The sequence below is a fragment of the Setaria italica genome, chromosome IX, assembly GCF_000263155.2.
Source record: "Setaria italica strain Yugu1 chromosome IX, Setaria_italica_v2.0, whole genome shotgun sequence".
Classification (NCBI taxonomy): Eukaryota; Viridiplantae; Streptophyta; class Magnoliopsida; order Poales; family Poaceae; genus Setaria; species Setaria italica.
In genome coordinates this window covers 1620210-1648065 of record NC_028458.1, presented here as the reverse complement: position 1 = coordinate 1648065, position 27856 = coordinate 1620210, and the positions used below count along the sequence as shown (strand labels likewise).

The following is a 27856-nucleotide window of genomic DNA, read 5'->3' as shown; positions in this document are numbered from 1 at the left end:
TTGCTACAATAACCATTTGCTAATAATGTATTAATTAGGTTTAATAGATTCGTCTCGCGAATTAGCCCCGTGGTTCTGCAATTAGTTTTATAATTAACTCATGTTTAGTCCTCCTGATTAGCATCCGAATATTCGATGTGACACTGCTAAGGTTTAGCATCTAGTATCAAACATCCCCTACCAACATACATGTAGCAGAACGATTGATGAGGTAGAAAGAAGTTAGGCATTTTCAGTTTATTGACATAACCGGGAATCCAACCCAATTTACATCCAAAAATACCGAGCCATTCCTCCATCCCGTCCATAGTTAAGCTGAGCTCTACAAGATTCAGAACTCAGGAGGTACATTAGAATATAGGAGAGACAACAGCGTGGGCGTGGCATCGCCAAAATCACTTCGTCAACGACCTAACCGTACAATTTTTTTTCCCGTTTTCTGTTACCGGCTGCGGATCAGAAGGATGGGAAGAACTTGTTGAGGTTGAATGGTAGGGAGTAGAACTCCTCGCTGCGCGGGTCTGTCTTGAACGACCTGAACCTGTCCCAGAAATGGTGCCCCCGGTCCTTCCTCACGGTGCCGTCACGCCTGTGCAGGGTGTTGTCCAGAAAATATGCTACAGCGCCTCCGACGAATGCTTTGGAGGAGAATACCACGTTGATCATATCATTGAACTGGACATGAGCAGAAGAGAAAACAGCAGTTAGGTTGCAGCTCTTCAGTGTATCAAAGCACTAAAACTACTACTCCCTCCCCGTCCCAAATTACTTTTCGTTTTGGCTTTTCTAGATACAAAATTTTTGATATGGATCTAAATGTATGTATGTCTAGATACGTAACAAAAGCTATGTATCTAGAAAATTCAAAGCCAAAACGAATAGTGATTTGGGACGGAGGGAGTAGAAGGCAATACTCAGAACACTTGCTTTGACATGTGATGTTTGGTTATTAACTATTATACACAAAAATCAAATATAGCACCAGGCTACAACATCAAAGGAGCATGATGTCTGTAAACCACCATGAAATAATATCAAACTTCACAGTGCAAGGCGGCATGAATGTGCATTTGGTAGATCTATAAGGATAGAACTATCTGTCAAGCTGTCAGCTTGTTGCTCTTATTGTAAGAAAACCAAAATTTGATTCGAGCTTGATCTTACCCATCTGGCATGTGTGTGTACTGGACCAAAGCCTGCGACAGAAGTGTATTCGTTGAAATACTGTGGCACCGACAAACCCATAAACAAAGAGAAGCCCAGGATGAACTTTGTCCGGAAGCTATTCAGGTTGCAGAACTGAAGGAACCCAACACCTGCCATACCTGTTTGTACAGCAGAACGCATTGCTTCTATCATTATTCAACCAGTTGATATAAAAAATATACGATGTTTACAATTTACTTTGTGGCTTCGTGCTACATACCAACATATGCGAAGAGAAGACAATATATAGCTGCAATAATTGGGCCAGGAATTGATGCAAAAACAGCTCCAAATTTCCCTACAAAGGCAGCACAAAATCACTACCATTAGATACAGTTGATTGTTGTCAGGAGTGCAGGGGCATAGTATGGATTGCTCTGCTCGATTGTATTTGTCCAGGTAACAAACTTAAACAGTTCCAGGCTTTAAGCTAGGTACTTAACACAGTATTATGGCCAGAATTTGAATACATAATTCACATAAAAGCAGAGGCTTACCAAGAATGGAGAAGAATATCATAAATCCAGCAGAAATCTGCACAACACGTCTGCTACCAACGCGTGTCAAAGCGAGCAACCCAGCATTTTCACTGTTTCAGAACAATGCAAACTCAGATCAATACTGAGTAGAATTCAGATCACATCATCACACTATAAAAACTAGTTGTAGCAGTCATCTAGAATCTACTCACACAGATACAGAGGATCCATTAGCTGTTCCAAATAAGCCACCCAACAAAATGCCAACCCCCTGGAATGACAGATAGACAAATTAATTAGATAAGACAGTTAGATGCTCACATGTCGTTCAAATTTTCAGATACACTAACTGCAAATAGAGAAATTTAGATGGTACCTGCCAACCAATGCCACGACTCATGACAGAAGGAGGGCATGGAGTTGCACTGGCATACCGTGAAACAGCAATGAATGCACCAGTAGACTGCATCATGCAGTAAGGAGTATTAACTTGATGATATGCAGCACTATCTAGGATGAGAAAGCTGTAAATAAATATCATGGGTTCTAATAAATATCATGGGTTCTTCCTTCAAAAAAAATCATGGGTTCATCTGAATAATATACCTCCACAAGAGCAACAAAGGAAGCTGCCATCATAGCAAAAGCTTCACCGGCATCAAAGGTTGGTGCTCCCCACTGAAATGGATAAGGTACACTTATCCTGCAATTTGTAGATGAATAATCTATCAATCTAGCGGCGAAGCAGGCTCTTTGCAGGATGTAGCATTCAGAATATGTATGCAAACATATAAAGCTCTCTTAAGTAGTGAAGGAACATGCAAAAGGATGCATGCTATTACCATGGAGCGCCCCCAACAAGCCCAGATCGATCAGTACGGCAATGGAATTGGGTTTTGGGAGCAGCATTCTTATACGCGCCACCAACTGTCAGGAAGAAGGCGTAAAGCCACACAACGGCAATGGACATTACGACAGCAAACCTCTCAAAGGCAGTACCCAGTAACGGGACCAGATGCGGTATGTACTGCAAGAGAAAACCAAGATCACACATCGTTCTCAAGGATGACGGTTAAAATCACACAGCAGCCATCCTGATGCATCATACCTGAGAAAGAGCCACAAGCAGTAAAATCTGAGGAAGACCAATCTCAACACACTTGGCAACCTGCAGGGCAAATTCATGTTACTATCTCACTGTTGTTACATTCATGCAGGTCTAACGTACATGTATAAAGACTTACGCTTGGAAATCCCAGTTCATAGAGCCCAAATCCGACAAGCGCGACCAGGGGAGCAGCAGATAGCGGGCTCAGCAGCCTGCAAGATCGAAGGAACAGGAGTTAGCACAGATGGGATGAGACAAGGTACACTGATGAATTCATCCCGACACTGGGACCTGAAACCAACCTGACGACAATGCGCCAAAGGCCGCTGAAGCCCATGATGATTTGGAGGGTGGAGGCCACAATGAGCGCTCCCTGCGTCCCCCGCATGATGCGCAGGAATTTCTGCAGCCACAGGTCCACCAGATTAAACCAAAGTCTATTGAAACGATGAAAGGCTCGGTGGGCCGGGGAGGAAGAGGAAGGCGAGGTTACCTCGTGGGGATCGGTAATGCCGCTGTAGCGGCCGGCGAGGATGATGGAGATGGTGGGCGCGACGAAGGTGTAGGAGCCCCCGATGACGGCGGGGAGGCGCGTGCCGAGGAAGCTCTGGATCAGCGTGTTGATCCCGGCGACGAACAGCAGCGTCTGGATGACCCGCGCCTTCTCCTCCTGCCCGAGAAAAGGGGGGGAAAAGCGAGCTTTCTTGTCAGGCTCCGGCGCGGCAGCCGTGGCGGTGAGGAGAGAAAGAGAAAGAGAAAGAGAAAAGGATAGCGAGAGAGGAGTCGGGAACGTACATTGCCGCCGCCCATCTGGGGGACGAGCGCGGTGGGGATGATGACGGTGGTGCCGAGCATGACGAGGTAGTGCTGGAACCCGAGGAGGATGGCCTCCGCTGCATTGCAAACAGGAACCCGGAGGAGGCCGGCGTCACGCGTCAGTCTCGTCCGAGACAGAGATCCAAGAGCAATGCGCGAAGCCGGCGGCGGCGGCGGTAGGGTACAGGACCAGAGCAATGTGAACGAGGGGATTAGCGTGGGAGGAGCGGAGAGAAAGAGGACGTACGCCATGGCGGCGGGCTGGTGAGGCAGTAGGATACGGCGGGGAGCTGGTCCCTGACGGCGTGCGGCTGCAGCTCCTCCTGCTTCGGCGCCGGCGCCGCCATCTCAGGAGCTCTTTGTTCGTTGGCTCGTTGCTTCCTCTCCCGTCTCCCTGCGTCTCTGTCTCTGTCTCTCTTCTCCTGGGAGCTAGCGAGACAGCAGCGAGCTGCAGCGAGGCGAGGAGTCGAGGAGTGAAGTGAAGAGGAGTGGGAAGTGAGGAGTGAGGTGCCGGGCGCCTGGTGGCGACGCGCGATTTGAAGCGGTCGGTGCGGTGCGGTGCGTCGTGGGTGGGGAGGCAGAGGCAGCGCACCAACGCGGCAGGGAACAGAGGTCGCGGCCTCGCAGAGCAGCGGTGACTCACGCGGCCGCTGCCACGCGCATCGAGCGGCACCCGAGTAAAGTATTCCCGGGCACGCAGCGCCGGCTCACCGACGGCCGCCCCTCTCTCGCCTCTGTGACCGGGCAAGAAGAGGTGCTCGCACGCACCGCGCCAGACAAACTGGCTCTCCTCCACGGCTCCACTCCACTCGGGGGCACGCTCTTTGGCCTGGCTCCCTCCATGTGATCCTCACCAGCTCCCCCTCTGTGCACGCACGGCCGCATCCCCTGCCGCCGGGGGCTGTCGTACTACGCGCAGCGCGGTGGTTGCCGAGAGTTACTGCGGCCAGGCCATCATTCATTCCACCCCGGGTCCTTTGGCTGGCTCCGAGCGTCCTCTGCTCCGTGCGCGTACGTTCAAAGACACGGGCCTCTCGCGCACGCCAGTTTGACCGTTTGAGAGGCCGGGCGGCGTGGCTGGGACCCGGGCGGCCGTTGGTTTGTTTGTTGCGGGCGGCGCGGTGAGGGGACGCTGTTTTAGCCAACACCATCATGCTCGCTGCGCGCAGGTGTCCTCGCGGGACTCGATTGCTCCGAACCGCCGGGGCGAACGGAGAGGGAGGGGGAGGCTCTGAGGTCCGGTGAGCAAACGGGAGCACCACGCTGGACGCCATCGATGGATGCTCTCGTCATGAGCATGTGGCCATCTACGAACTACGGATGGCATACGATCCATTGGCATGATGAACGTGTCCTTACTGATGGTTGTTCTAGACGGCCATTTTTTCCAGGCGAAGAGATTATTACGTTACGGTTAAGGGTTTAGGGACCCCACACGGAGACCTGGACACTCGATTCGGAGGACCCAGGGAACGAGTGATCCCCACATGGGCTCGAGCAGGTCGCGAAAGCAAGGCGAAAGTTGCAAGGAAAGGATCTTGGGAACCTCCCCCATGTCCCTCCCTCTTGTTTATTCCTGGGGGTGGGGACGATCCATTCACCATTTCATTCATCCATCTCAGCAGCAAGGAATCAATCGACCGACCGACACAGATATCATATTTATATACATGAATCTTTCAAAAAATGTTTATATACATGTAAACGTAGTAAATTTAAACGAGGTTGTGGGCAGGTAATAAGCTTGTGCGCTGTTTTGATCTTGATCCTGACACAAACCACACACGGCCATGTTGTTAGTGCTTGGGCGGGCGCAGGGGCTGGCAGGGGGTGCATCAGAGAATAAAGACGTTGGCTCCTCCTGCAAATGCCCAAACCAAACCTCTGTCTTTCTCGAGTTTTCTTGCATCTTTCGGTGATGATGGGAGAGCATCATCAGGGTTATATACAATACTATGCTGTAGTACTTTACTAATGCTTTCGTTTCCCAACGTCTCTCTGGGCCTCTAATCGACGCCTTCTCCTTCATTAAGGGCAGGAGTGCTTTGTACGGCTTATAGTTAGGGGCCTTGATGTTCACTTGACTTTTACTTTTTCCTTTTTACTCAATTTTTGGAAGTTCATATCTACTCAAACAAAACAAAGGCCCCAATAAAACTAGAACAATGGGAATAAGAATATGCCTCTTGATGGGAAAGCTCTGCCCTAGGAGTGAAAAATGAACTTTTTACCACCTCTGCCCTAGGATGGGATATGACCCTAGAGTAGCATCTCAACTCAAGATACCTTTATGCCACGCACAGCACAACACTGGATTCCTACAATAAAAAGCAGCACGCAACACAGTGCAGATTTATCCAGCATGCTTTACAGAATACACGGGTCGCATCAAAAACGAAACCCCGGCTTTTCATCACCAATACTTGTGCATTACATGTATGCGCATCCCTTACCCTGTACAAAACTTCATCTGATTATTTACAGCCTCATATCGGAACCCTAGCTGATAAAATGCTCATATACAGCACAAGAAACCAGCAGAGCTTACCAACTGCACCCAAAACAAGAGAAGACAACCAACGAATCTAATGTACATCATCTCCTCTCCACTTGTATTTCACCATTTAACTACGCAAAGACACAGCCTCGATCAAACATTTATTTCCCATATTTCTTTCTCCTTGCTACAATTCTCTTGGTATAGAAAATCCATCCTAGCACATAAGACAGTGTCCTCCACCCTCTGTAAGCCTTAGGCTTCGATATGGTTGCAATGAAGCCTTTCAGTGCAGCTCCAAGATCCTGTGTGTCAAAGGATATGCTGGGATCTACAGGGCCATAATACATATCGCTGAACGGGGGATGATTGCTGTCCTCGTAAACCAAAGAGTTGGAGAACTTATCCAGTGTTTGAGACTCTTGTGGCACTTCGTGGCCACCAACTGGGAGCACCCCTGACTGAAATCGATTTTCATTGCCCACCTCAGTCTCCAGTACACAAGGGTCTAAGGAACTCGATGGTTCCATCGAGAAAATGTCAGGTGATGGTAGAGGCGAATGGCTCAAACCAAAGTCATCAGTAGAAACTTGCGTGGGAAACGGGTTATATTGATTTTCATGCAAAGACAGAGATCTCATATTGAACAGCTGCGAAGGATTTCCCACAAGCGTTCCGTTGTCACATGTAAAGACATTCTTCCAGTGTTCATATGCTTGCTTCACAGCCACACGTGCTTCAGCCTGAAAATAGAAAACATGTAAAAACAGATGGTCAAGGTCAGAATGGGTGGGGGTGTAGGAAGCCAGGTGAACTTGTTCAAAAGAACTTAGAAAGTGATGGAACATTACCTTCTCCTTTTCAGTAAGATCATCAACAGAAACAAATTTATCAGATATTAACCCTCTTACTTCTCCAACTACATTGAATACAACACCAGCTTTGTTTAGACTGTCTGGATAGTAGTAATGCACTTTGTCAGTTAAAACACAGGTTTCTGCATGCTCCACGGTGGCCTCCCACATCTTTGTTGACATGCCGCCACCTAATATCTGCATGATTTGAACATAGAGCGGGGTTAATAGTACACATCTTTGATGAACTGCAACTACCCATAGGCAACAAACATGCAGAGCAGCAGAACAAATGAAGACCAGAACAATACCTTCCGAAGCCTAGGACCATCAAGATGTAGTAAAGTGAGAAAATCCTTAACAGTACAGATGCTCTCCCTATTCAAACGCTTGTGAAAAGCACCATCCTTGCCAATTTTCTCCAGGCGCCATACTTCATCATCAAGAAATGGTGGGTGGTGCTTCTTGTACACTGGTCAAGAGGAGACATTGAATTAAATTATATCATTTTAAAAGTATTCAAGGCAATGGAGAAATAGTAGGTCACATCATTCAGTTAGAGAAGGTAGATCAGCGGGATATCAGAATCCTTCACTTAAGGAAACATACTGTTCAACCAAGTCTAGACTCTAGAGGACAACAAGAAATTCATTTTATATTTTTCATGCAATTGTTAAATTAAATGCCACTAGACCAAATCATTCAGAAGCCTAGCATGAGTCCAGCGGAGCAAGAAAGTAAAAGGAGAGCTTGCGCATTGAAACTTGAGAAAATCAGAAACTCACATTCTCCTCGATGATCCTTAACCACAAATGATTCAGTTTTTGCTTCCCGTACTCTAATGCCGTTGAAACAACCATCCTCAGTTCTTGCACCTAGCCTGAACTTTCTGCTCCGTGTCCAACTGGAGTTATCTGTGAATGAAAGTTCCCCTACTGTTCCAATGCCATCAATAAGGCCAACATACACATCTCCAGAAATCAAGGGCCTTTTACCTTCCCTTTCTTTAACAATGTTATTGTTGAATTCTTGAGCTGTCCAATCATCATCTTCTCCACTTTCAAAATCCCCCTCTAGAACTACAATCTCAACCTTCATCAAGGACTCCTTGCCTGATGCTACAACTTGTCTCGTCAAAGTGTCGACTAGAGCAATGGTTATACTTAAGGAGCCCTCTCCTTCAATCTTAGAGCCAGTAAATATTGGAAGAGAAAGTTTAGTCATGAACTGCAGCTTCAAATTCTTTGATGGACATGGGAGAGTGTCCGTGACACTTCTAATAAAAAAATAAAAAAAACTCATTAGCGATACAGAGACCAACACAAATCATGGTGGTTGTCAAAGTAGTGTTAAAAAACGCCATACCTTGCCATCATAGAGGTATGATTCGCAAATGCTGACTCGATTTCTTCTTTTACCTAGAAATGAACAGACTATCAAAACCATCGGTAGATTGCTAAAGTAACACATGGTTGAAGGCGAACCTAGGCTGTGGTCCCCTGTAAAATTATCTCTGAATTGGAATGGCTGGGCACAAAATAGAAACAGGGAACAAAGCTTTATTTTGTAGGGTTGCCTATACAGCTATTAATATGATACAGATAAAAGCATAGCTTCTCCAAGAAGTAGTTTGGATGTTAAACAAGAATTTGCTGCAGTAACATAAAAACCAAAAACATGGTAATTATTAACCAATTTGCAGGATCGTAGGGGCTCCAATACATAGAATTGGGAACGGTTGAAGTAATTTAAGCATGTTTGCAACTTCTCAATTAGCCAATTGATTGAATGACCCATAACTAATACGCGGGTATAATCAGCAGCAGATACAGATAGTACTATGGATCGTCAAAATAACCAACCAAATGATAGAAATGAAATACAGTCTGAAGGGCGCACATCATACCAAATATCCAAACCCTATGAAATTTCAAGCCACGGAATCGAGAAATGGGAGCACATAATAACGGAAATAAAAGGCGGTCTCACCACTCTCCGGATGAGGGGCTCGATCGCCATGAAGAACTTCTCAATGCTGGTGTTCCGCATCACCTCCGTGATCACACTGCAGGAAGAGGAAGCCACCACAGCCCCGAATCAGAGAGCGACGCCCACTAATCGGCACAATCCAAACCGGGGGATTCCAATCGAGACCGTGAGGGGGGAAGGGCGAACTTACTCGCGGAGGGCGACCCTCGGGCGCTTCGGCTCGCCGGGGCGGTAAGGCAGGGAGGAGGAGGACGAGCTCCCGCCAGCCTCTCCGCCGCCGCCGCCGCGGCGCGGGCCGTCGCTCTCCTCCGGCTGCCTCTTCTGCGACATCTCCGGCCGCCACGCTCGCCACCCCTTCGCCTCAATCGCCGCTTGGTTCGGCTCGCCCACCGCGTCGCAACCGCGGCTTGACCTAACCCCGCGCCGTGCGTGCAGCTCCACACCGCATTCGCTTCCTTGCTAATCTTTTTTTCTTCTTTCTCTAGAAAAAAAAAATGACCTAAATGCGCGAGTGGGCCATTGGGGGGCAGATCGGCAGTCCAGAACGACCGGTCCACCTGAAACCAGGCCCGGTCGGGCCAGGCCGGCTTTCTTTAAGAGCTTAGTGGGTTGCCGGATTGAACGAAAGATTCGATCGAATACGTTTTTTGCTCTGTTATAAGATTCAGCCACAATTCCTGACCTGATCAAACTAAAATAAACTTGCAACATCTCTAAAAAGGCTTTGCAATCATCGACCAATACGAAATTGATGCATGGAACCTGGACAGCTTTGCAAGAGTTGATCAAATAAACCTGCTCAATTATGCTTCCCCAACTTGCACGGATGGTATCAAACTTTCACCATTGTAATGACGACTAATAGTGAAAATCGAGAATAGGACAAGTGGAGCACCATTAAGAAAGATGATGGCATCACGATGCACTTCTAACGGGACACGGGCGCAGCGACGGCTTGTCATCCTCCTCTCTTTTGACTGCGATCTGAAAGTGAGTGTTCGATCGTAGCCATGACACGCTCCCCCTCGAAGGATAAGCACATGACAATGCCGGGTGCGGTATTGTCAAACTGAGGATAATTAAGGGAAGACCAAGCGTGAAACTGATACATACAACTGATGGACGTAATTCTAATGAGAAATGAAAAGAAAATGACTCCTTATGATCACAACTGTTAACCCGCACATGTCCCGCGAAGCATACGTCAATTTCAGTAGCTCTGTGAATCAGTACCACAGATTTCTTGTCCAAACAACAGCCACAACAGTGCGAATGCAATTCTAAGGCACTCCTTTTCATCCAGCAATTCCAACAGTAAATTTGCTTTTCTTCAAATGATGAAATCTGTTCCATTCAGTCTTTAACAGAACCTGCTTAAGCACAAATACAAGAAATACCATCATCAACATCAAGAGAAGAAGGTTTGTGATAAAATTCGGTTAAGTTTCAAATCCAAAACAATGCGAGCAGTAGGAATGTATGATAATGTTGAAGGAGCAGATAGGAAAAGTAGCCATTCTTAGTGACTGCGCAAGGCACATCATCTGAAATTAGAAAAATTGCACCAAACGATTTAAATCTAAAATCAGCCAGTACTCAGTATGAGGGCTATTGCCTAGTGGCGTGAGAGCATCATGATATGAGGTTTAATTTCGTCCTGAGCAGTATCGGTATCAAAGAGCTACATGGTTAACATTCACCAGAATTACAAGAATCAACCTACTTGAAACCCGATGTTACCATTTGGTGATATAACAGATTATTAGACCTATCCAGCACAAGGAAACAAAAGAAAATGGTACATGCAGAAAGACAAACCATATGCATCACGTTGCTCGATTATCCATGTTCCAAACAAACTCGGCATATGGAATATACAATTGCAATCAACAACAATTTTAACTATTGTCTTATTATTGGTTCCTCCGGTTAAAGGCAAGAAAAACAAAACTCTCTTGCTTCCTACTTAATCGATGGACGGAGCGCCAGCCATGTGCTTAAAAAACACAGGAAAAATAATGATATCAAAATTAATCAACCAAACGGCTCTTCACCTTTACATATGATCAATTATCCAAGGGCGATCCAGTAAGTTGTGGCACTCTATAGATTCTGATCGAGTAACTTGTGGGTGAGCACTCTACTATAGCATGAATTCGTTTGGTAATAGGACACTGGGTGGGCTGTCATTCTACATAGATGATTAATCTACTAGTTGCTGCAAAACACCTAGTACACCATGAAACCATGGCAATCCACTACTCAAGGTATAGCTAAACGGACGGCATAAAGAACAGGAGATGGAAACTAACACAATTGTTCTCGTTCCACAGAAACAAGCAACGGCCTCCACAGCTCACCATACCTGTTCTTTGTTTGTAGAAATGCCATATGAAAATTATTATGCGTCCCAAATACATTGTGATTTGAATCTTAATTCCAAATGCAGGACGCAGCACATCTTTGTAGTCTGAACTAGTAACTCACTGTAGGAAGTACACATGGATCACAAGCTAGGACGCAAAATTACTCAAACGAAGGATATGCCATATTCAGTCATTCACAACGGCTCGATGCATATGGTGGGATCTAGTTGATTCCTGGTGAGTAATCTCATCGGGGAAGAAGGGGATATCACAAACCCTAGGGACGGCGAAGGCCGGAGGGGAACAGCGACGCTGTTGCCGGGGCCGGCGACGCGGTGCCGTTGCTCATGGGAGAGGGGGCCGCCGCCGCGGCGGCCGGGGGAGCGGCGGAGGAGAGCTCGCGGACGAGGGCGGCGAGGGCCTCGGGGTTGGCGCCGCGGTCGCAGAGCGCCATGAGCAGCGACAGAGTGTGGCGGTCGAGGCCGGTGTCGAGGATCTGGGACAGCTGGAACGCCAGCTCCAGAGACTCCTTCGCCTGCCTCGCCGCAGCCGCCTCCGTCTCCATCTCCGGCGGCGCCGTCGCTTCCGCCCCTGGTAGGTGGTGGCTCCCTGGGTTGAGTACCCTGCGCGGTTGCAACGACGGCTGGTGAAGGCGTAGTTTGGAGTAACAAATCGAAAGGTCTGGCCCCACACGCCAGTGGCTTCTGTAGGGGCTACTCCACATGACAGTGGAAAGATTTCCCAGTTCTTCCTCGTCTGAACAAAGCAACGGCAGCGTAAAAACGGCAACAAAAAAATTCAGGTGGCAATTGCCCTTTTAAGAGTAAAATCACACTACATGCACTATTTCCATCAGGATCCAGAACTTATCGACAATTGACATGTCTCACTAACAGTCCCTTACCAGGCTAACGAGGCTATCATGTTTTACAGAGTTGCGCTAGGAGTACATGGATGTTATACAGAGCAAGTGAGCAACTAACAGAAACATCCATAAATTCATTCTCCTCCCTACAACGAGCTAAATCCTGAAATGCAACTGGAAGTTCAGCATTGTCTGTCAAGCTTGCAGTAACTAGGGGCTCACCATTTACGGGCAAAATTCAGGCAACCATGTGGATCTGAAATGGTATCCACATCCACTGCATATACTGAACTTCCTGAAGCAAACTGCACAATGCAAATAGGCATATGGTCGTGCCATAGTACTGAGATGAAGATCTGAATGCCCAAACTCCAAAAATATGGCTGTTATTCTGCATCTCAACTCCCCTGTTCAGACTGATGGCATCACGATTGCTAATGCGAAGGGTAGCAGCTCCTGGAAACTCACAATGCAAGAAGCTCTGACTCCTTTTCCTCTACCAATGGTTCGTCAGGTAAATGGCCGGTGCCATTATCAGCCTGGGCCTCCCTAGTATATATCTTGGAACCAGGTGATGGCAAATGGGAGTTCGTCATGGGGATGAAACCAGCTGTGGCAGATCCATTTGAGGAATCTATGGCTGATTGCAACTTTTTCAGTTGGGACTTCAGGCATATGATTCGCCCCTTATTCCATTTTGGAAAATGGAAGGATGCTGATAGTGTGTCATTTAGAAAGGAGTAGACAACTTTTGCAGTTGGCAGTCCTCTTGTAATCGTGCTTTTCTCCATTTCTCCCCTCCTGGATAAGTGGATATAGAAGAACCGTCAGACAGACCAAAACAGTCTATAAGGAAAAATATTTTCTTTTCTTGAATCAAGAAGGGAAATATTCACTTAAATTGATAACAGTGCAAACAGTTACATATTATTTTATGAGAATAAAAAAATGAAATAATGCCTATGAAGTATTGTTATCCTATGAAAAAGTTTGGCCTTCAGTTTCACTTGCAGCAAAAATATTCAGTTATGCCCTCAAATGCCCTCTCTTCATGTAAAGTTCAACACTATCGAAATTAGCTTAAAATCAATTTGCACTTCTGTGAATATATGAACCAAAACGACTGAATAGCATTATTGAGGCAATTCAAGAATATACCATAACATAGCAACACAAGGCAATAATACGAAAGGAACATTTGAATCTTAGGCTAAAAGCTTACAATACAACAACAGATGCCAACTGTGGAAGATCTTCATCTCCTTTTAGTCTGTCATAAAGCTTATTGAGCCATACTGACACAGCCACCAGTGCTCCACCTACCGACATCCTGAAATGCAAGCTAATAATGAGTACATCCTGGCAAATAGAAAATCTGGTTGCTTAAGGTAAATACTATGAACGAGAGATATAGCATTACCTATGTACATCTAGTGACCAGACCAGCTTGGTGTCACGATATAATTCAGGAAAGAGCCCAAATTTTACTGCTTGATCCAGAACCCTCGCAGCTCGGGCCTTCTGACCAAACCACCAAAGCACATCAAGGAGAGCATTAAAGAATCGTATACTATAGTCACAGCCTTCCAAAGTACTGTTTTCCAAGGCATATTCAACCATTTGCCAGTTGGAGCTATCATCGTACTCCCCTTTGATTAGGGAAGCAATTACTTGATGCGTACTACTAGCACGATTTGTTTTCATTTCTTCCAGCAGATCATATGCATCAGTCCACCTGAAAAATGCACATTGATTAATTCGTTCAAAAATGAAAATGAAAATTGATTATGGTGTAGTCCTATCACATTGGGTAGAAACAGGGAACATGCTGTTCACAACAATGTTATTGTAATTGACACCAAACAAGAAAATATTTTCAGCGACTCCTAAGTTATGTAAACACAAAAATGCTTGTATCCAAAGCATTGATCGCCTCCTCAACAATTTTTTGATTCAAACTGATAAACACAACTATAGCTACTGTATGATTGTCTATTATCAATGTTCTGAAACCCTGAATAATGTAGGCCATGCCCTGGCCAACCTAAGAATCCTGTACCAGAAAGGGCACACAAAAGAAGGGAAGAAATCTTTTCTATTCCAAAGCATAGAATAAATGTGAATTCATACCCAATAGCACCATATTGGAAACAAGTGGTATCTAGAAGTGTGATTCAACACACCAACAAAACTACAGCTTCTGAAACTGAGTGCTTATTGTATTAGTTGAGGTGAAGAAGGATCAGGATCCCTGATCTGATAAATTATCATCTAAATCTCATTTGACTTCTATCAGCGTATTGGCCAGAGCTCCCAGCCCCACTAAATTTTTTGGAGGCTTAGGGTCATTGTTTACATTGGAAGTTTATGTTCCAATTGCTAGTTTGAACTTTGATTAGCAACCTAAAATCTAGATGGCATTGGAAGTTTCTGTTCCTATTGCTAGTTTGAACTTTGATTAGCAACCTAAAATCTAGATGGCAAGCACATCAAACCGAAGCTCATAAATCTCCTTTCTTATTTCCCCAAAAAAACAGTTAGTTTGATAAGGAAACTAATAACATATTGTTAATATAATGTAACTCTCAGTTAAAAAATGCAATGAGCTGTTTGTTAGCATCAATGTTCCAGTTATAAACCCAGAGCAATCTTCCAGAGAGAATATGACAGTTTGGCAGATTAAAACAAGTAGTCCTTCATCACTACCTGTCGTTCCTAGCATATAGTGACAACATCATGCAATAGGCAATAATGCTGGGCACAGCCACACTAGATTGAAGTTCTTCAAACTGCTCTTTGCTCTCATCTATGACCCCCGCTATGCAGTACGCATTGAGTACCCCCTCAAGGGAGCGCTCATCTGGATTAAACCTGGACTTGCGCATCTCCATGTACGCCTTCACTGCATCATCCAATTGTGCACCCTGGCAATATGCTTCAATGAGGGCATCAAATGAATCTTTGTTTTTCTGAATGCCAGCATTGTTAGTCATCCGAGAAAAGATGGCCTCAGCCTCCTGGAACAGCCCACCCTTAGCATATGCATTTGCAAGAGCATTGTAGGTCTCAATAGTTGGCAAGCTACCGATTTCAGTCATCATGTTGAAAGCGACGTAGGCTTCCTGCATACCAAAAAGAACAGCAATGAACATTTCATTAGAAATTGGATATCTTAGGGCCATGCTAATAAGATCTGGGTTAGTATCCTGACCTCATACATAGCCGCATGGCCAAGAGCTTCAACCAGGCCGGTATAGGCGTCCGCAGTAGGCACCATTCCTTCTCTGGACATATATTCAAGAACTTCTCTTGCATCCTCATGGAGGCCACCGCGACCACACGCAGCCATGACATTTTCACAGGTCACCATATCAGGCTCTACCCCAGTTTGAAGCATATCATGGAAGAGCTCCACCACCTCCTTGAAGAAGCCACCATCCCCGAATACACGGAAGAGCACATTATATGTGGCCGTATCTGGCGGTACAGCAGTTCTCATCTCACGGAAGAGTTCGCGCACTCCATCAAACCGTCCCTGCCTTCCATAGAGATCGAGCAGGACACGGTAAGTGGCAGCTGTTGGCGCACATCCATCAGCTTGCATCTGCCGCAGCACAGCAACTGCCTCAGCCGTGGCACCAACATGCGTGTGTGCCTCCATGAGTCCCAGATATGCAGAGGCATCTGGCGTGTGCCCCGTGGCCATCATTTCAGAGAACAGCTCAGCGACACGGGAGAGGTTGCCGGCACTTGCAAAAGCATCCACAATGTGGCGATAAGACACAGTGTCCGGGGAGACGCCGGCCTCAAGCATGGTGCGCAGCAGCATTTCAGATTGATCAGCCAGAGAGCGTACGGCGGCAGCGGCGAGGAGGGTGTTGTAGGTGGTGAGGTCGGGGCGCACGGAGGGGGACACGTCGTGCCGCATCTCAGCGAAGAGGCCGAGGAGCATGTCGAAAGGGACGGGTGGGTCAGTGGCGCGTGCGCAGGCGGCGAGCACGGTGTTGTAGGTGGCAGCGGTGGGCGCGACCCCCGCGGCCTTCATCTGGTCGAGCAATGCGCGAGCCTCCTCGTGCAGCGCGTTGCGCGCGTAGGCGGCGATGAGGGAGGTGTAGGAGAGCGCGGTGCGGGACTCGGCGGGGAGGTCGTGGAATACCTCGAGGCACTTGTCGAGCAGGGCGGGGCCCTGGCGCCCGAGAACACCGATGACGATGGCGTGGATGTGCTCGTCGGGGCGGCACCACGACTGGCGCTGCATATACTTGAAGAGCCGCAGCGAGCGCTGCCAGTCGCCGCGGCGGGAGAACTCGCGGTAAACGGCCGCGAAGTCCTGCAGCGTCAGCCGGTGCCGCGCCGTCTCGAGGCAGCGCGCGATGGAGCCCCGCGGCGGCAGGTTGCTCAGCCGGTCGATCAGCGACTCCACCTCGTACGAGTTCCTGCCATTCCCCGCGGGCACCACCTCCTCCCTCCTCGCGGCAGCCGTGGCGGCCCCTGCCCGCTCCAAAGCCGCGAGCCCCGCGCCCGAGCCAGCGCCCGCACGCTCCAGCACCGCGAGCCCGCCGCCCGTGCCTGCACGCTCCAGCACCGCGAGCCTCGCGCCCGCGCCGCCGCGGCTCCTCCTCGGCCCGTGCCAGCTCCTCCTGGCCGTCGGGAAGAGGAGGAGGTCGCAGTGGTAGGACGATGACGCGACGGTGGCGGTGGAGACGAGCGCCATGCGAGCATGCGGCGGCCGCCGGCGGCGGGGGAGGAGGGGTTTAGGATTCCACCACGCCTTGGATTTTGGGGGAGATTTTTGCCTCCGGGAAGTGGATAGAGTCGCGGCCTGAACCTGACCTGTCCGAGCCGTCGGTTCGGTTAAGAAGACTGGTGACTCGGACGCGCCGCGACCCTTCCGTTTCTTTTCTTTCTTTTCCCCAACTCGCCGCCCCGCCGCCACCAGCAACGGGGTCCACATCGCGGCAGCATCTCACCCCCCAGGCTCCTGCTGTTCCATGGCGGACGGAGACGGCGCGGCGGCGTCGGGAAAGCTCACGGAGCACTCCGCCAGCGGCGCCGAGAAGGGGCTCCCCAGGAGGGGCAAGGTGAGCACTTCCCACTCCCAATGTTTTTGGTTCCAGATAGGGAGATGTCGAGGGTTTGGGAGCGGAGTACGAGTCCTCTTATCTCATGATTTGGAATCTAGCGGAGGTGGCGAGATGCAGGATCGAGCTCGTTTTCATTATCCCGTGGCCATGGCTGCGCCGCCGCCGGTGAGGTAGTTCCCCGGTAGGGCAGCGTTGTTCCCCCATCCTAGGATTTAGTTCGGAAATTTCACCCTGAATCAATCATGTGCACACTCTCTCTCGACAAGTGCTGAAGTCATATTGTACAGCAGTCTAGGATAATACAACAATCTAGGTTAGGCAGCAAGAGATAGCAATAGCATGAGGATGAGGTCAACATGAGAGATATGTTCCAATGCACCCCCTTTAGTTAGGGCAGTGAGAGGTTTTGCTCAAAAATAGCTCTGATATAAGTGGCATTCAGCTTAAGTGCTTTTTTTTACTGCTTGTTGTTAGAGCTCAGAGTGCTAACAAGCAATATATCGATTCTGTCATGTGTTGGTTTGTTACATCTAATTAATGATTGTGCTTGCTTTAAACAGATACATACAGAAATTTGTGGTGATAAATATGTATTCTAGGGAATGTATGGTCCAGTTTTCATGATAAGAACTTGGTTTTGCAGTCTCTTTCCGGAAGGACATTAAACACTGCACAGATTCCGCTTGTCGCAAGCCATCCAGAGGTGTATGAGCCATGTGATGATTCCTTTGCCCTTGTTGATGCACTGCTCTCAGACAAAGCACAACTTTTGACGCTGCAGCCAAGGTTATGTATGGAGGTAGGGTGCGGGAGTGGTTATGTCATCACCTCTCTTGCAATCATGCTCAGGCAATTAGCCTCTGGAACCCAGTACCTAGCAACTGATATCAACAAACACGCTGCCGAGACAACTCAAGCAACCCTTGAAGCCCATGGCGTGCATGCGGATGTGATTGTTACTGATATCGTGTCTGGTCTTGAGAAACATCTAGCTGGTATGGTTGATGTGGTAGTTATTAACCCTCCTTATGTGCCAACTCCAGAGGAAGAAATTAGATGCAAGGGCATTGCTTCGTCTTGGGCTGGAGGGTTGAATGGGCGCCAGGTGATAGACAGGATCCTTCCTGCTGTGCGAGAGATCCTATCAGAAAGAGGGTGGCTGTACATGGTGGCCCTCGAAGATAATGATCCTTTGGACATATGTCATCTGATGAGCGAGATGGGGTATGCATCACGCGTTGTCTTGAAAAGATGTACTGAGGAGGAGAGCCTTTTTGTTCTCAAGTTTTGGCGAGATCCGCATACTGGTACAAGTGCGTCCCCTAAATCTCCTAAATCTGAGTCTTGGTTCTCTCAGTTGCCTTTCAAATCCCTTTGGCACAAGGGTTCATAGCAGTTCATGGCCTCGTCAGTTTGGAGTCTTCAGTTCTGAAAAAAGATCAAGAAATCCTTTGCAAATTGTGTTTGGATGAAATGTAACAGTTGATTTCTGACTTGCCATGGACACTCAGAGTACAAGAATCAGCCCAACCTGATTGGTTGAAGGTGTGAACCAAACAGGTTTAGACCAGAAAGTATTGAACCTTTTTATTTTGGTAGCTTAAATTGTTATTTTGTGTTCTCGTTGTGTGTGTATATATTGTACTATTGAATCCTATCGCGCTGCATTTGGATTCCGTGTTTTGATATGGATCTGTTGCTTTGAGAGTTCGATTATTTGAATATGAGAGGAAATAATACTTTTCTTGTGCCCTGTACGAGATCAGCTACAGGAATGCCAGCATCAGGTATATTATTTAGAAAATTTGTTTTATTTGCACTCTAGAGTCTGGACTCTGGAGCACAGTTACGTTGCAAAGAATTCCACATGCAGCAGCTCGCTTTAGTAACGGCATATCAGCGTTAGAAGTTAGAACTGATACAGTCGCCCGTTCTGTCAGATAACACAGGACAAGGCGAATTCCCAGTTCCAACTCACAATCTGACGAGAAAAGCAACATATTTGTCACAAGGTCAATGAATTTTTTATGATGTTCGGCTTGAAACCTCAGATCCAGAGCTTGAGAAGTACTCCTTCCGTTTCAAATTGTAGATTGTTTTGGCTTTTCTAAGTTCATAGATATTATTATGCATATGTCTAGATGCATAATAATATCTATGAAGCTAAAAAAGTTAAAATGACCTACAATTTGGAACGGAGGGATTACTTTTTTTTTTACGGTTATTATCTCAATTAATCTTCAGACCAGTGGTCCAAAAAAGAAAAGAGGTCTTCATACAGTGAGACTGAAGTATGTTTCACTTCGCAAAACAGCACTTCCATCTCCGGAACTAACGACCGATACTTACTAATCTGCAGCAGTATTGTGCTAATTGGAATGACAAGCTTTGGTAGGCCCAAGTCAACGTGTTATTAGAACTGAAGCTTGACGATCGCCTCTTATTTCAAGAGTTTGATAACCAGTGCAAAGGCGAATTCCTAGTTCCAACTCACAACCATGCATTGAGTTGGAACTAGGAATCGTTCTGCGTGTTCATGGCCGGTCCATGTTGCTTGTACGACGTGCGCGCTAGCCACAACGGCGCCGGCGCTCCGGCGAGCCACTGCGTGCCGTGGACGCGGAGCTCACGCCGCACGACTGCTCACGCTTGTTGGCCATGGTTGGCACGGTGCAAGCAGGGGATGCCACGGATGCTGACCTGTTCCAAGAGGAAGTAGCCGGAGGCAACCAACGCCCGGGGTGCGGCGGCTCTCCGCCTCTCCGGCAACCCACGGCACGCAAATACTGACCGGCCGGGGGACGACGGTATTTCAAATACCGTCCACCCCTGGGCCCTGTCGGCCGTTGGATTCTACTCGTGCGGTCCAGATTGGGCGGATTTGCCCTCGGAGGAGTCGGCCGTCCTCGTCAGGCAGGCGCGGCCGTGCGGGTGCTGGATGGCGCCAGCGCCATGGCGGAGGACGGACGGCCATGCCGGGTGCACGCGCGGCGGTGAACTCCCCCGCGAGCTCGCCGCTGGGAACTCCGGTTCGCCGCCACTTCGTTCAGAGTCCTCGCGCGCTCTGGCCTGGCGTCCGTGGGGCCGCCGGCTCCTACCTCGTCGCCGCCGCCAGCGTTGCCGACTGCTCCAACTTCCATTGCTGCGCAGGGTCGAAGAGGACGGTGGGCCAGAGGGCGCGGCCGCAGCAACGGCGGGATGCTTTGCGTTGCAGGTTCGAGGCTTTCAGAGTGGTCAGGGAGACTGAGGCGGGCGCTACCATTTGAACAGAGACTGGTATCTGACGAACAACAGCATACTTCTCGCAAAGCTTGAGAAGTTATCTGCACCCAGTGACGAACAACAACAACAACATACTCGTCATAAAGCTTGCTCCACTGAGCCGTCCTCATCTTTGCACAGTCATTATCTCAATTAATCTTCAGACAGCTGGTTTCAAAAAGAAAAAGATCTTCAGACGACGACACTGAATTACTCCGGAGTAATCTGCAGCAGAATTGTGCTAATTCGTTGGAGGCACAAGCTTGTCCATCAAATAAGAAACTTGGAGGCAACAATATTCAGCCCGCCACTGTGATTTTGGCGTTTCTGTGTTCCGATTAAGCATGCGATCGAGGAAAGCTGGATGCCAAGCACGTCAAGCGCGAACAGTCTGTCCTACGGTCAAGAATGCCAAGCACGTCAAGAATGCCAAAGGCGACCACAGCGGGCACAGGCAGCGATCGATTGCCGGCGGCGATACCTGCTGGCACTCGGAGTCCAGCCCGAAGCCCGTCAAGGGTCTGGACGGCGCTACCGTCTGCAATCTGTCCTACGGTCGCAAAGAAGGATCCAGCAGATCGTTTAACCGCATGGGATGGTGTATGCTTGAATACGATGACCAGCACGGCGGCGGCGGTGGCGACCACGTCCTCTGCAAGATTTACCGCTCCTCTTCATCCCTCGCTAGAGCCAAGTCGAAGCCGACGACCCAGCGCTTGTCCGGCTGCAAGAGGAAGGCGACGGGCGACCACGCTCAGTCCCTGCCAACGAAGATGAGTCAGGCGCAGGCCTGCTCCTGCGTCGATCTGGACTTCTTGGATCATGACGTGCTTCCCTTGCTTACTGACGACCAGATGGCGATGCTTGAGTCCCTGTTTCCAGCCGAAGAGGAACAGTTTCAGCACAACACCCAGTCCCTGTTGCCGGCCGAAGAGCAGCAGTTTCAGTTTGAGGACAGCACCCTGTTCACCATCGGCGAGTTGTTGGGCGACGACGAGAACGTGGACGAGTTCATGATCAGCAGATGCTGTGGCACGCCGACAGCAATGGCACCACCAGATGCCGGCTTCTTTCATGGCCTCGCCTTCTGATGTGCAGCACTGGCTAGAACTAGCTGATGCATGTGTGCTAATTAGCTTCGCGCAAGTTTTGGTGTACAAAAGTGTAGCGTAGTACGTAAACGCAAGGGCACCATCGGTGCGATGTAAGATGTCAGCTGTTGTTTTCGGAGAGGAGCGCCCGTAGTCATTGCTCCGGGGATGTAGGCCATATTGGCCGAACCTCGTTAACAAATATGGCCAAACCACATTGGCCCAACATACAGCATTCGTGTTTTATCTCTGATACTAGTTCATAAACTGGTACGGGTAATTTACAATCAACATTTTACAGTAGTTCATCGTGCTCGTGCACATGCATGGTTACTTACTTGGTCAGGGTATTGGAAAAAGCAGCGACTTCGTGCCGAGGACCTTGCCTCCGACGTCCAGGAAGCACTCCTGCCCCAGCAGAAGCCCGACCAGGCTGCCCCGGTGTCGCTGGAGCCTTCCATGGACCTCCGGTTTATGCTGGCTGATCCGATGATGAACATCATTACAAGAATCCGCTCGCAAGTTGGAAACATATACTTCTGTATGTCAGCATTTTTTCTTCAGTAGTTCTCGTCTGACTCAAGATGCAGACCTGCAGTGATACAGCTATGTTATGATTGTCCACGAGAAGTGTATAACTTTCCTTATTATGTTGCGAGCAAAAGATAAACAAGGCTTTTTCAGATATTCTACAATCTCAGAACCACCAGAGTTGTGAAGTTCATCCATTAGAGCCATGGGATGAATAATGAATCTAATCTTACACGTTAGAGGATGGCATGAGACAGCATGAAATGGCTTACCTCTGCAATGCGATTTCCTTTCCAGTTAACAGTAACTGTGGAGCCTATCTATTCAAGTAAGAGAAGGGACACCTAAATGATCAAGTCAAGTCTGACGCTCCAGGCTGCAGTAACGTCTGTGCAAGAACATTTGCTGCCATGCAAGTCAGAAGTCACCTTGTGCATGAGAGGGAACCATGGATACCACCATTCTTAGCATGATTAGACATATGAATTCTTTTAAGCTATCTCATTTCAGTTTGGTGAAGGGCTAAATGATCGAGCATTGCTTAAGTGTAATTTCAGCCAAGATGGCAGCAAACTGATGAAGAAATTTTCAGACGAACCAGACTGAATATATTCAGTACAAAATTAGGTTGAAGATTTGTACTAGCATCTGTGTTACAAGAATACAACAACATCTCTAATAACTACTCCTCATGGCACAGACGATTCAGTACAAAATTAGGTTGAAGATTTGAAGCAGATATTTCAAGTCCTCATGGCCACAGACGATGGCTTCCTCGGAACCTCTCCGATGTGGTCCTCTCTGCCGCGTTCTCTGAATTTGTGCGCCGCCCGCCGGCCTCGCCGTCGTTCTGTTCAGTGCCGGCCGATTCAGACGATGCAGCAGAGCTTTGGCCATCAGGTCTGACGATCATATCTGCTCCAGTCCTGCAGATGAGGCCTTAAGAGCAGAGACTACAAACATGCACTTCCCTCGAGCCCAAACTTGTGTGCTCCAATCATAAACTGGAAACCACGTGCACTTTCACACAACTCGAGCTTCGAGCGATGATGCATCAGTAAAATTCTCTATAATAGACTTTTATCAAAATTTTAAAATAGACTTTCCTTCTTCCTGGCCCAAACCATGGGCCGATGCTTGCATGTTACGCATTCGTGGGCTTGGCCTGGGCCACAAAGCTGGCTTGGGACTTTTGGGCCCAGCCGTCCTAGCGCAACCCAAATCGTTCGTTCGCTCCGGCGAAGGCTGCACGGCCTCGTTCATCTCGCCGCCTCGTCGGTCCTCTGCAACGGCGGCTGCGGCGACAAGGAGGGTCAGGGTCACTTCCGCGGCTACTCGCTCCACCGCTCCCGGCCGTTGATTAGTCCCCCTGCGGAGCGCTCGCCTGAGCGGGAGAGATCCGCCGCTGGGTCCGTCCGAGCCGTCAATGGAGGCGGCGGCGGGCAGCAAGCGCGCGTACAGCATCATCGTGCCCACCTACAACGAGCGCCTCAACGTCGCCCTCATCGTCTACCTCATCTTCAAGCACCTCCCGTAAGCACAATCCGCCTGCCGTCTGCCGCTGATCTGTCCCTCCTCAGTTGTCACGGTTGTGTCGAGATCGCCTTGGTAGACAACATCGTCGGATTCGAATTCGTTAGGTGCGATTCGGTTCCGTATGATTAAATCGGAACAAAATTAGCGCCTAACCGCACTAGATCTGATCTGGCTGTGTGAATGGAATTACCCCTATCTGTTTAACAACCTTTTGCTCTGAGATCCGACTGCAGGCACATGTGAATTATGTAAAGTAGAATCGCTTATCAGTCCATGATGCATTCAAATTGATGATAGAGCACCTTTATGTCCTGTCTTTCATGCAATTAAAACTCCGCCATGTGGCCATTAACCAGCCCTCCCTTGAGCTCTGCTTGCGCATCTTTCTGTTTAGAGTTACAGAGTTCTAACCATGCCACTAATGTTGAAGCTATCACTGTCCACTTGCTTTTCTGAGAACAACAAATGAAAAAATTTCTAGTGCTATTTTGACAATATTAAAGGTAGAGTTTGCTTGCTTATCGAAGTCTTGAACTGTCATAATGATGCTATGGTCCTGCTATAAAAAGAGATTATTCATTCAGCAGTTTTCATTTCTACTTGCATATTTTGGACCGTACAGGTCATAGACACCCTTCATCCTAGTACTGACCTGCTGGGTGTGCCTAATTCGCGCTATTAGACTAACAAAAACTTGAAAATCATGTTATGAGTTTATCAGCTATGCCAAATAGGTCATGAGAAGCTCTCCTGATGCACTATTAGGTATTGCAAGTCTTGGCTTGTTCCATATCTCTTTTTTTAGAATAGCCATCTTAGAATGACATCATGCATTACACCGGCATTATTTAAGTTTCATTGTTTGCTGGAAGCTTGCTACTTTCGTGAAACAGAAAAACTCATTCATATAGGTATGTTGCCAAATTCTTACATATCATAAAACCTGAGTTCAAATTTTCGACCTCAGGGATGTGAACTTTGAGATCATTATTGTGGATGATGGTAGTCCAGATGGAACTCAAGACATTGTAAAACAATTGCAGCAAGTGTATGGTGAAGATCGTGTTGTAAGTATCTTCTAAAATATGCTCCCAGTCAGCTTGAAGTTTTTGTATATGTGGTCTCATTTTTTCCCTTTTTAATTTGGTACCATGGCTTAATGCATTGTCTTTGGCCTGACACGATGCCAGTTACTGCGAGCTAGGCCTAGGAAGCTAGGACTTGGTGAGTTTAGAACTCTGATTTATGTTTTAATGAATTTATGCCATCCATTTGTATTAAGTAGCAACTGCAAATATCCAGGTACCGCATATTTGCATGGATTAAAGCATGCCTCAGGGGAATTTGTTGTTATCATGGATGCGGACCTATCTCACCATGTATAAATCTCTCACCGTTTGCTTTGTTTTTACACCTTTTGCTATTCAGAATATTTTTCTTCCTAGCTTGCTGACTATTTTTCCCCACTCTGAACAGCCAAAGTACTTGCCAAGCTTTATTAGGTAAGACTCTTATCTCGGAAGACATAAGAGTTATTGGATTCTACTGCATATTATTTTACAGATATTAATCCACATCCTCAATCTAATTTTGTGTGCTGATAATTCTCAGTCTGACTGATCCGAAAATATCTATAGTCACAAAAAGATAATATTGTCATAGGTTTTTTAATCCAATAGTCACTTTGGGCCCTTCACTGAGGCTACTGATATGAATTAGCCTTGAAGAATGTGTCTTTTTGTAATCATGTTCTTTCCTTAACCAGGAAACAAAAGGAAACTGGTGCTGACGTTGTAACCGGCACACGTTATGTTAAGAATGGTGGTGTTCATGGTTGGAATCTCATGCGCAAGCTAACTAGCAGAGGGGCAAATGTTCTTGCACAGACGTTACTACAGCCTGGAGCTTCAGACTTAACTGGATCGTTTAGGTGTGCCTTCTTTTATCTTGAACAGAACAGACACCTTTCAATCACTGTCTTTTGATGAATATTATTTCATAATAGGCTATATAAACGAGATGTCCTGGAAGATTTAATCTCCTCATGTGTCAGCAAGGGCTATGTGTTCCAGATGGAGATGATTGTTAGGGCTACCAGGAAAGGTTACCACATTGAAGAGGTACTACTGTGTTGTCTGATTTTTCATTCGTGTAATAGGAGCATTGGATCATCTCTTGGCAGTGGTAAATGAAATTTTGATTGCCCTCTCCTCTCCAGGTTCCAATAACGTTTGTCGACAGAGTGTTTGGAATTTCGAAACTTGGTGGATCTGAGATAGTTGAATATTTGAAAGGCCTCGTGTATCTGTTGCTCACAACATAATTGAAGATGTACTGCAGGCGTCTAACTTCTTGGGTAAAACCATGTTACAGAGAATTTTGCTGATGTGTAACTGCAGCTTGAGCTGCATATCACTACTTATGTCTCCAACTTGCAAATGGATTATTGTACACAAGTCTTGGTTTATCAGTGCATTATTTCACACAACATGGTGGCCCCTCCTCTCTGTCGAGTTTCAGTACTTCTTTGTTAAATGGTTTATCATTATGATGTGGAATGCTTTGCCTCCGTTATTTTACAGTGCAGGCACATGTATGTGTCTGCGGAACTTTTGCTGAATGTGTTGTTCCTATGCTATTCATCTTGTATCTGATTTTCATTAACGAAGTAAACAAATTTATGAACTACTACGTCCTGCCATCTTGACATGTCTATGTGCGGTCAGACTGTTAATGTATGGCTGCAGAGGCAAGGTATTCAATTTTCTTGATCAGATCCTGCTTCTCTTGATTCACTTCAGTGCTCCGCTTGGAAGTAGTCACGTGCAGGGATACTGAACTAGAGGGATCACTTCATGCTTTCGGAGCAGAAAATTTGCCTTCTATACCTTTTTATGAATTATCAGAGATCAGACATGAATGATGTATGTTGGTCTCTGCAAAACGAGGATTGCTGTTTGTATGTCTCGGTCTGATCAAAGATGTTCAGGTCACCATGCCTTGACAAGCCACACATCTCACTCTGAATAATCGATGTTACAAAGACTCTTTTCTTATATCTCCTCTGATGAGGATTCTTAAGACAATCCAGAAATAGAGAAAATCCAACTCAGATCTTCCAGTTAATATCTTAGCGTTGCTTGGATGCTAGACCTGATCGATTGTTTTTGCATTTTTCACTGATGAAACAACACGTGATATCGGTAATCTCACCACGGATCACAACTAGATGATAATGGTACCCCAAAAAAATGATAGAAGGCCGGGCCTCCCGTGACGCCACCGCTTGCACTGGCCACCTTCAGCTCCAACAAACACGCCAAACACAAAATAAAGCTTGGGGGTTGAAACTCAGCTGAATATTATTTGAACATGGCGTTTCTCAACTTACCTCTCATCATGAACTATATAATTTCTAACCCTGTGTCTTTAAGCACATCAGAAATCCATCTTAGAATGCCACGGATAATACAGACACATTGGTAGCCTCAGAACATGACAGCAGCACAAATAAACGCGTAGCTCAAAGAACCACGTAGGAGAATGACACCAAGACACGATATTTGTTAACGAGGTTCGGCCAATGCGGCCTACATCCCCGGGACAATGACTACGGGCGCTCCTCCCCCGAAAACAACAGCTTGACATTGAGTCATCTTACATCGCACCGATGGTGCCCTTGTGTTTACGTACTAAGCTACGCCAAACTTGCGCGAAGCTAATTAGCACACATGCATCAGCTAGTTCTAGCCAGTGCTGCACATCAGAAGGCGAGGCCCTCAAAGAAGCCAGCATCTGGTGGTGCCGTTGCTGTCGGCGTGCCGCAGCATCTGCTCATCATGAACTCGTCCACGTTCTCGTCGTAGCCCAACAACTCGCCGATGGTGAACCGGGTGCTGTCCTCAAACTGAAACTGCTGCTCTTCGGCCGGCAACAGGGACTGGGTGTTGTGCTGAAGAAACCGCTGCTCTTCGGCCGGCAACAGGGACTGGGTGTTGTGCTGAAGAAACTGCTGCTCTTCGGCCGGCAACAGGGGCTGGGTGTTGTGCTGAAGAAACTGCTGCTCTTTGGCCGGCAACAGGGGCTGGGTGTTGTGCTGAAACTGTTCCTCTTCGGCTGGAAAAAGGGACTCAAGCATCGCCATCTGGTCGTCAGTAAGCAAGGGAAGCACGT

General features: G+C 47.5%; 6 protein-coding genes across 7 annotated transcripts; 2 read left to right on the top strand and 4 right to left on the bottom strand.

Annotated features, from left to right (window-relative positions):
* Positions 1–203: 203 nt before the first annotated feature.
* On the bottom strand, positions 204–4414 carry LOC101754980 (nucleobase-ascorbate transporter 6). Its single transcript, XM_004981171.4, has 14 exons — positions 3857–4414; positions 3589–3686; positions 3287–3463; positions 3096–3196; positions 2930–3005; positions 2794–2853; positions 2528–2712; positions 2292–2388; positions 2062–2148; positions 1898–1956; positions 1704–1795; positions 1427–1504; positions 1165–1325; positions 204–675 (listed from the first exon to the last, which is right to left on the bottom strand). Exons 1-14 carry the CDS (start codon positions 3954–3956, stop codon positions 457–459), a joined length of 1590 nt encoding a protein of 529 aa, XP_004981228.1. The 5' UTR covers positions 3957–4414; the 3' UTR covers positions 204–456.
* Positions 4415–5933: 1519 nt separating this feature from the next.
* On the bottom strand, positions 5934–9426 carry LOC101754302 (calmodulin-binding protein 60 A). 2 transcript variants are annotated; one of them, XM_004981170.4, is made up of 7 exons: positions 9140–9426; positions 8950–9025; positions 8326–8378; positions 7746–8233; positions 7272–7432; positions 6958–7158; positions 5934–6849 (listed from the first exon to the last, which is right to left on the bottom strand). In XM_004981170.4, exons 1-7 carry the CDS (start codon positions 9277–9279, stop codon positions 6268–6270), a joined length of 1701 nt encoding a protein of 566 aa, XP_004981227.1. In that variant the 5' UTR covers positions 9280–9426; the 3' UTR covers positions 5934–6267. The 2 variants fall into 2 exon arrangements, with proteins under 2 accessions (XP_004981227.1, XP_004981226.1); XM_004981169.4 differs by having other exon boundaries at positions 7746–8236; positions 9140–9425.
* A 558-nt stretch (positions 9427–9984) lies between these two features.
* Positions 9985–17024, bottom strand: LOC101753229 (pentatricopeptide repeat-containing protein At1g74850, chloroplastic). Its single transcript, XM_004981166.3, has 6 exons — positions 15392–17024; positions 14887–15302; positions 13601–13915; positions 13403–13510; positions 11592–12981; positions 9985–10319 (listed from the first exon to the last, which is right to left on the bottom strand). The coding sequence occupies exons 1-5, from the start codon at positions 16892–16894 to the stop codon at positions 12645–12647; spliced, it is 2679 nt and encodes an 892-aa protein (XP_004981223.2). The 5' UTR covers positions 16895–17024; the 3' UTR covers positions 9985–10319; positions 11592–12644.
* LOC101752816 lies at positions 10903–12068 on the bottom strand. The gene has a single exon (XM_012842732.2). It carries the CDS (start codon positions 12037–12039, stop codon positions 11593–11595), a length of 447 nt encoding a protein of 148 aa, XP_012698186.1. The 5' UTR covers positions 12040–12068; the 3' UTR covers positions 10903–11592.
* Positions 17025–17049: 25 nt separating the features above from the next.
* LOC101753904 (hemK methyltransferase family member 2) lies at positions 17050–19021 on the top strand. Its single transcript, XM_004981168.3, has 2 exons — positions 17050–17261; positions 17908–19021. The coding sequence occupies exons 1-2, from the start codon at positions 17172–17174 to the stop codon at positions 18655–18657; spliced, it is 840 nt and encodes a 279-aa protein (XP_004981225.1). The 5' UTR covers positions 17050–17171; the 3' UTR covers positions 18658–19021.
* Positions 19022–23386: 4365 nt separating this feature from the next.
* LOC101786694 (dolichol-phosphate mannosyltransferase subunit 1) lies at positions 23387–26303 on the top strand. Its single transcript, XM_004981164.3, has 8 exons — positions 23387–23680; positions 24651–24750; positions 24874–24907; positions 24986–25062; positions 25160–25185; positions 25449–25613; positions 25689–25803; positions 25902–26303. The coding sequence occupies exons 1-8, from the start codon at positions 23574–23576 to the stop codon at positions 26004–26006; spliced, it is 729 nt and encodes a 242-aa protein (XP_004981221.1). The 5' UTR covers positions 23387–23573; the 3' UTR covers positions 26007–26303.
* The last annotated feature ends 1553 nt before the right edge of the window (positions 26304–27856 follow it).

Coding starts and splice junctions, on each gene's coding strand:
- LOC101754980 (XM_004981171.4), bottom strand. CDS start 3,956: ATGGCGGCGCCGGCGCCGAAGCAGGAGGAGCTGCAGCCGCACGCCGTC. Junction 2,389..2,527: donor CTTGTTGGGGGCGCTCCATG/GTAATAGCATGC, acceptor TACAAATTGCAG/GATAAGTGTACCTTATCCAT. Junction 2,149..2,291: donor CCTTTGTTGCTCTTGTGGAG/GTATATTATTCA, acceptor TGCATGATGCAG/TCTACTGGTGCATTCATTGC.
- LOC101754302 (XM_004981169.4), bottom strand. CDS start 9,279: ATGTCGCAGAAGAGGCAGCCGGAGGAGAGCGACGGCCCGCGCCGCGGC. Junction 9,026..9,139: donor CCGAGGGTCGCCCTCCGCGA/GTAAGTTCGCCC, acceptor CTCTTCCTGCAG/TGTGATCACGGAGGTGATGC. Junction 6,850..6,957: donor ATCTTACTGAAAAGGAGAAG/GTAATGTTCCAT, acceptor TTCTATTTTCAG/GCTGAAGCACGTGTGGCTGT.
- LOC101752816 (XM_012842732.2), bottom strand. CDS start 12,039: ATGTGGAGTAGCCCCTACAGAAGCCACTGGCGTGTGGGGCCAGACCTT.
- LOC101753229 (XM_004981166.3), bottom strand. CDS start 16,894: ATGGCGCTCGTCTCCACCGCCACCGTCGCGTCATCGTCCTACCACTGC. Junction 13,916..14,886: donor CTATATGCTAGGAACGACAG/GTAGTGATGAAG, acceptor TGCATTTTTCAG/GTGGACTGATGCATATGATC. Junction 12,982..13,402: donor TTGGCATCTGTTGTTGTATT/GTAAGCTTTTAG, acceptor CCACTTATCCAG/GAGGGGAGAAATGGAGAAAA.
- LOC101753904 (XM_004981168.3), top strand. CDS start 17,172: ATGGCGGACGGAGACGGCGCGGCGGCGTCGGGAAAGCTCACGGAGCAC. Junction 17,262..17,907: donor GGCTCCCCAGGAGGGGCAAG/GTGAGCACTTCC, acceptor TTGGTTTTGCAG/TCTCTTTCCGGAAGGACATT.
- LOC101786694 (XM_004981164.3), top strand. CDS start 23,574: ATGGAGGCGGCGGCGGGCAGCAAGCGCGCGTACAGCATCATCGTGCCC. Junction 24,908..24,985: donor GCCTAGGAAGCTAGGACTTG/GTGAGTTTAGAA, acceptor GCAAATATCCAG/GTACCGCATATTTGCATGGA. Junction 25,614..25,688: donor GACTTAACTGGATCGTTTAG/GTGTGCCTTCTT, acceptor ATTTCATAATAG/GCTATATAAACGAGATGTCC.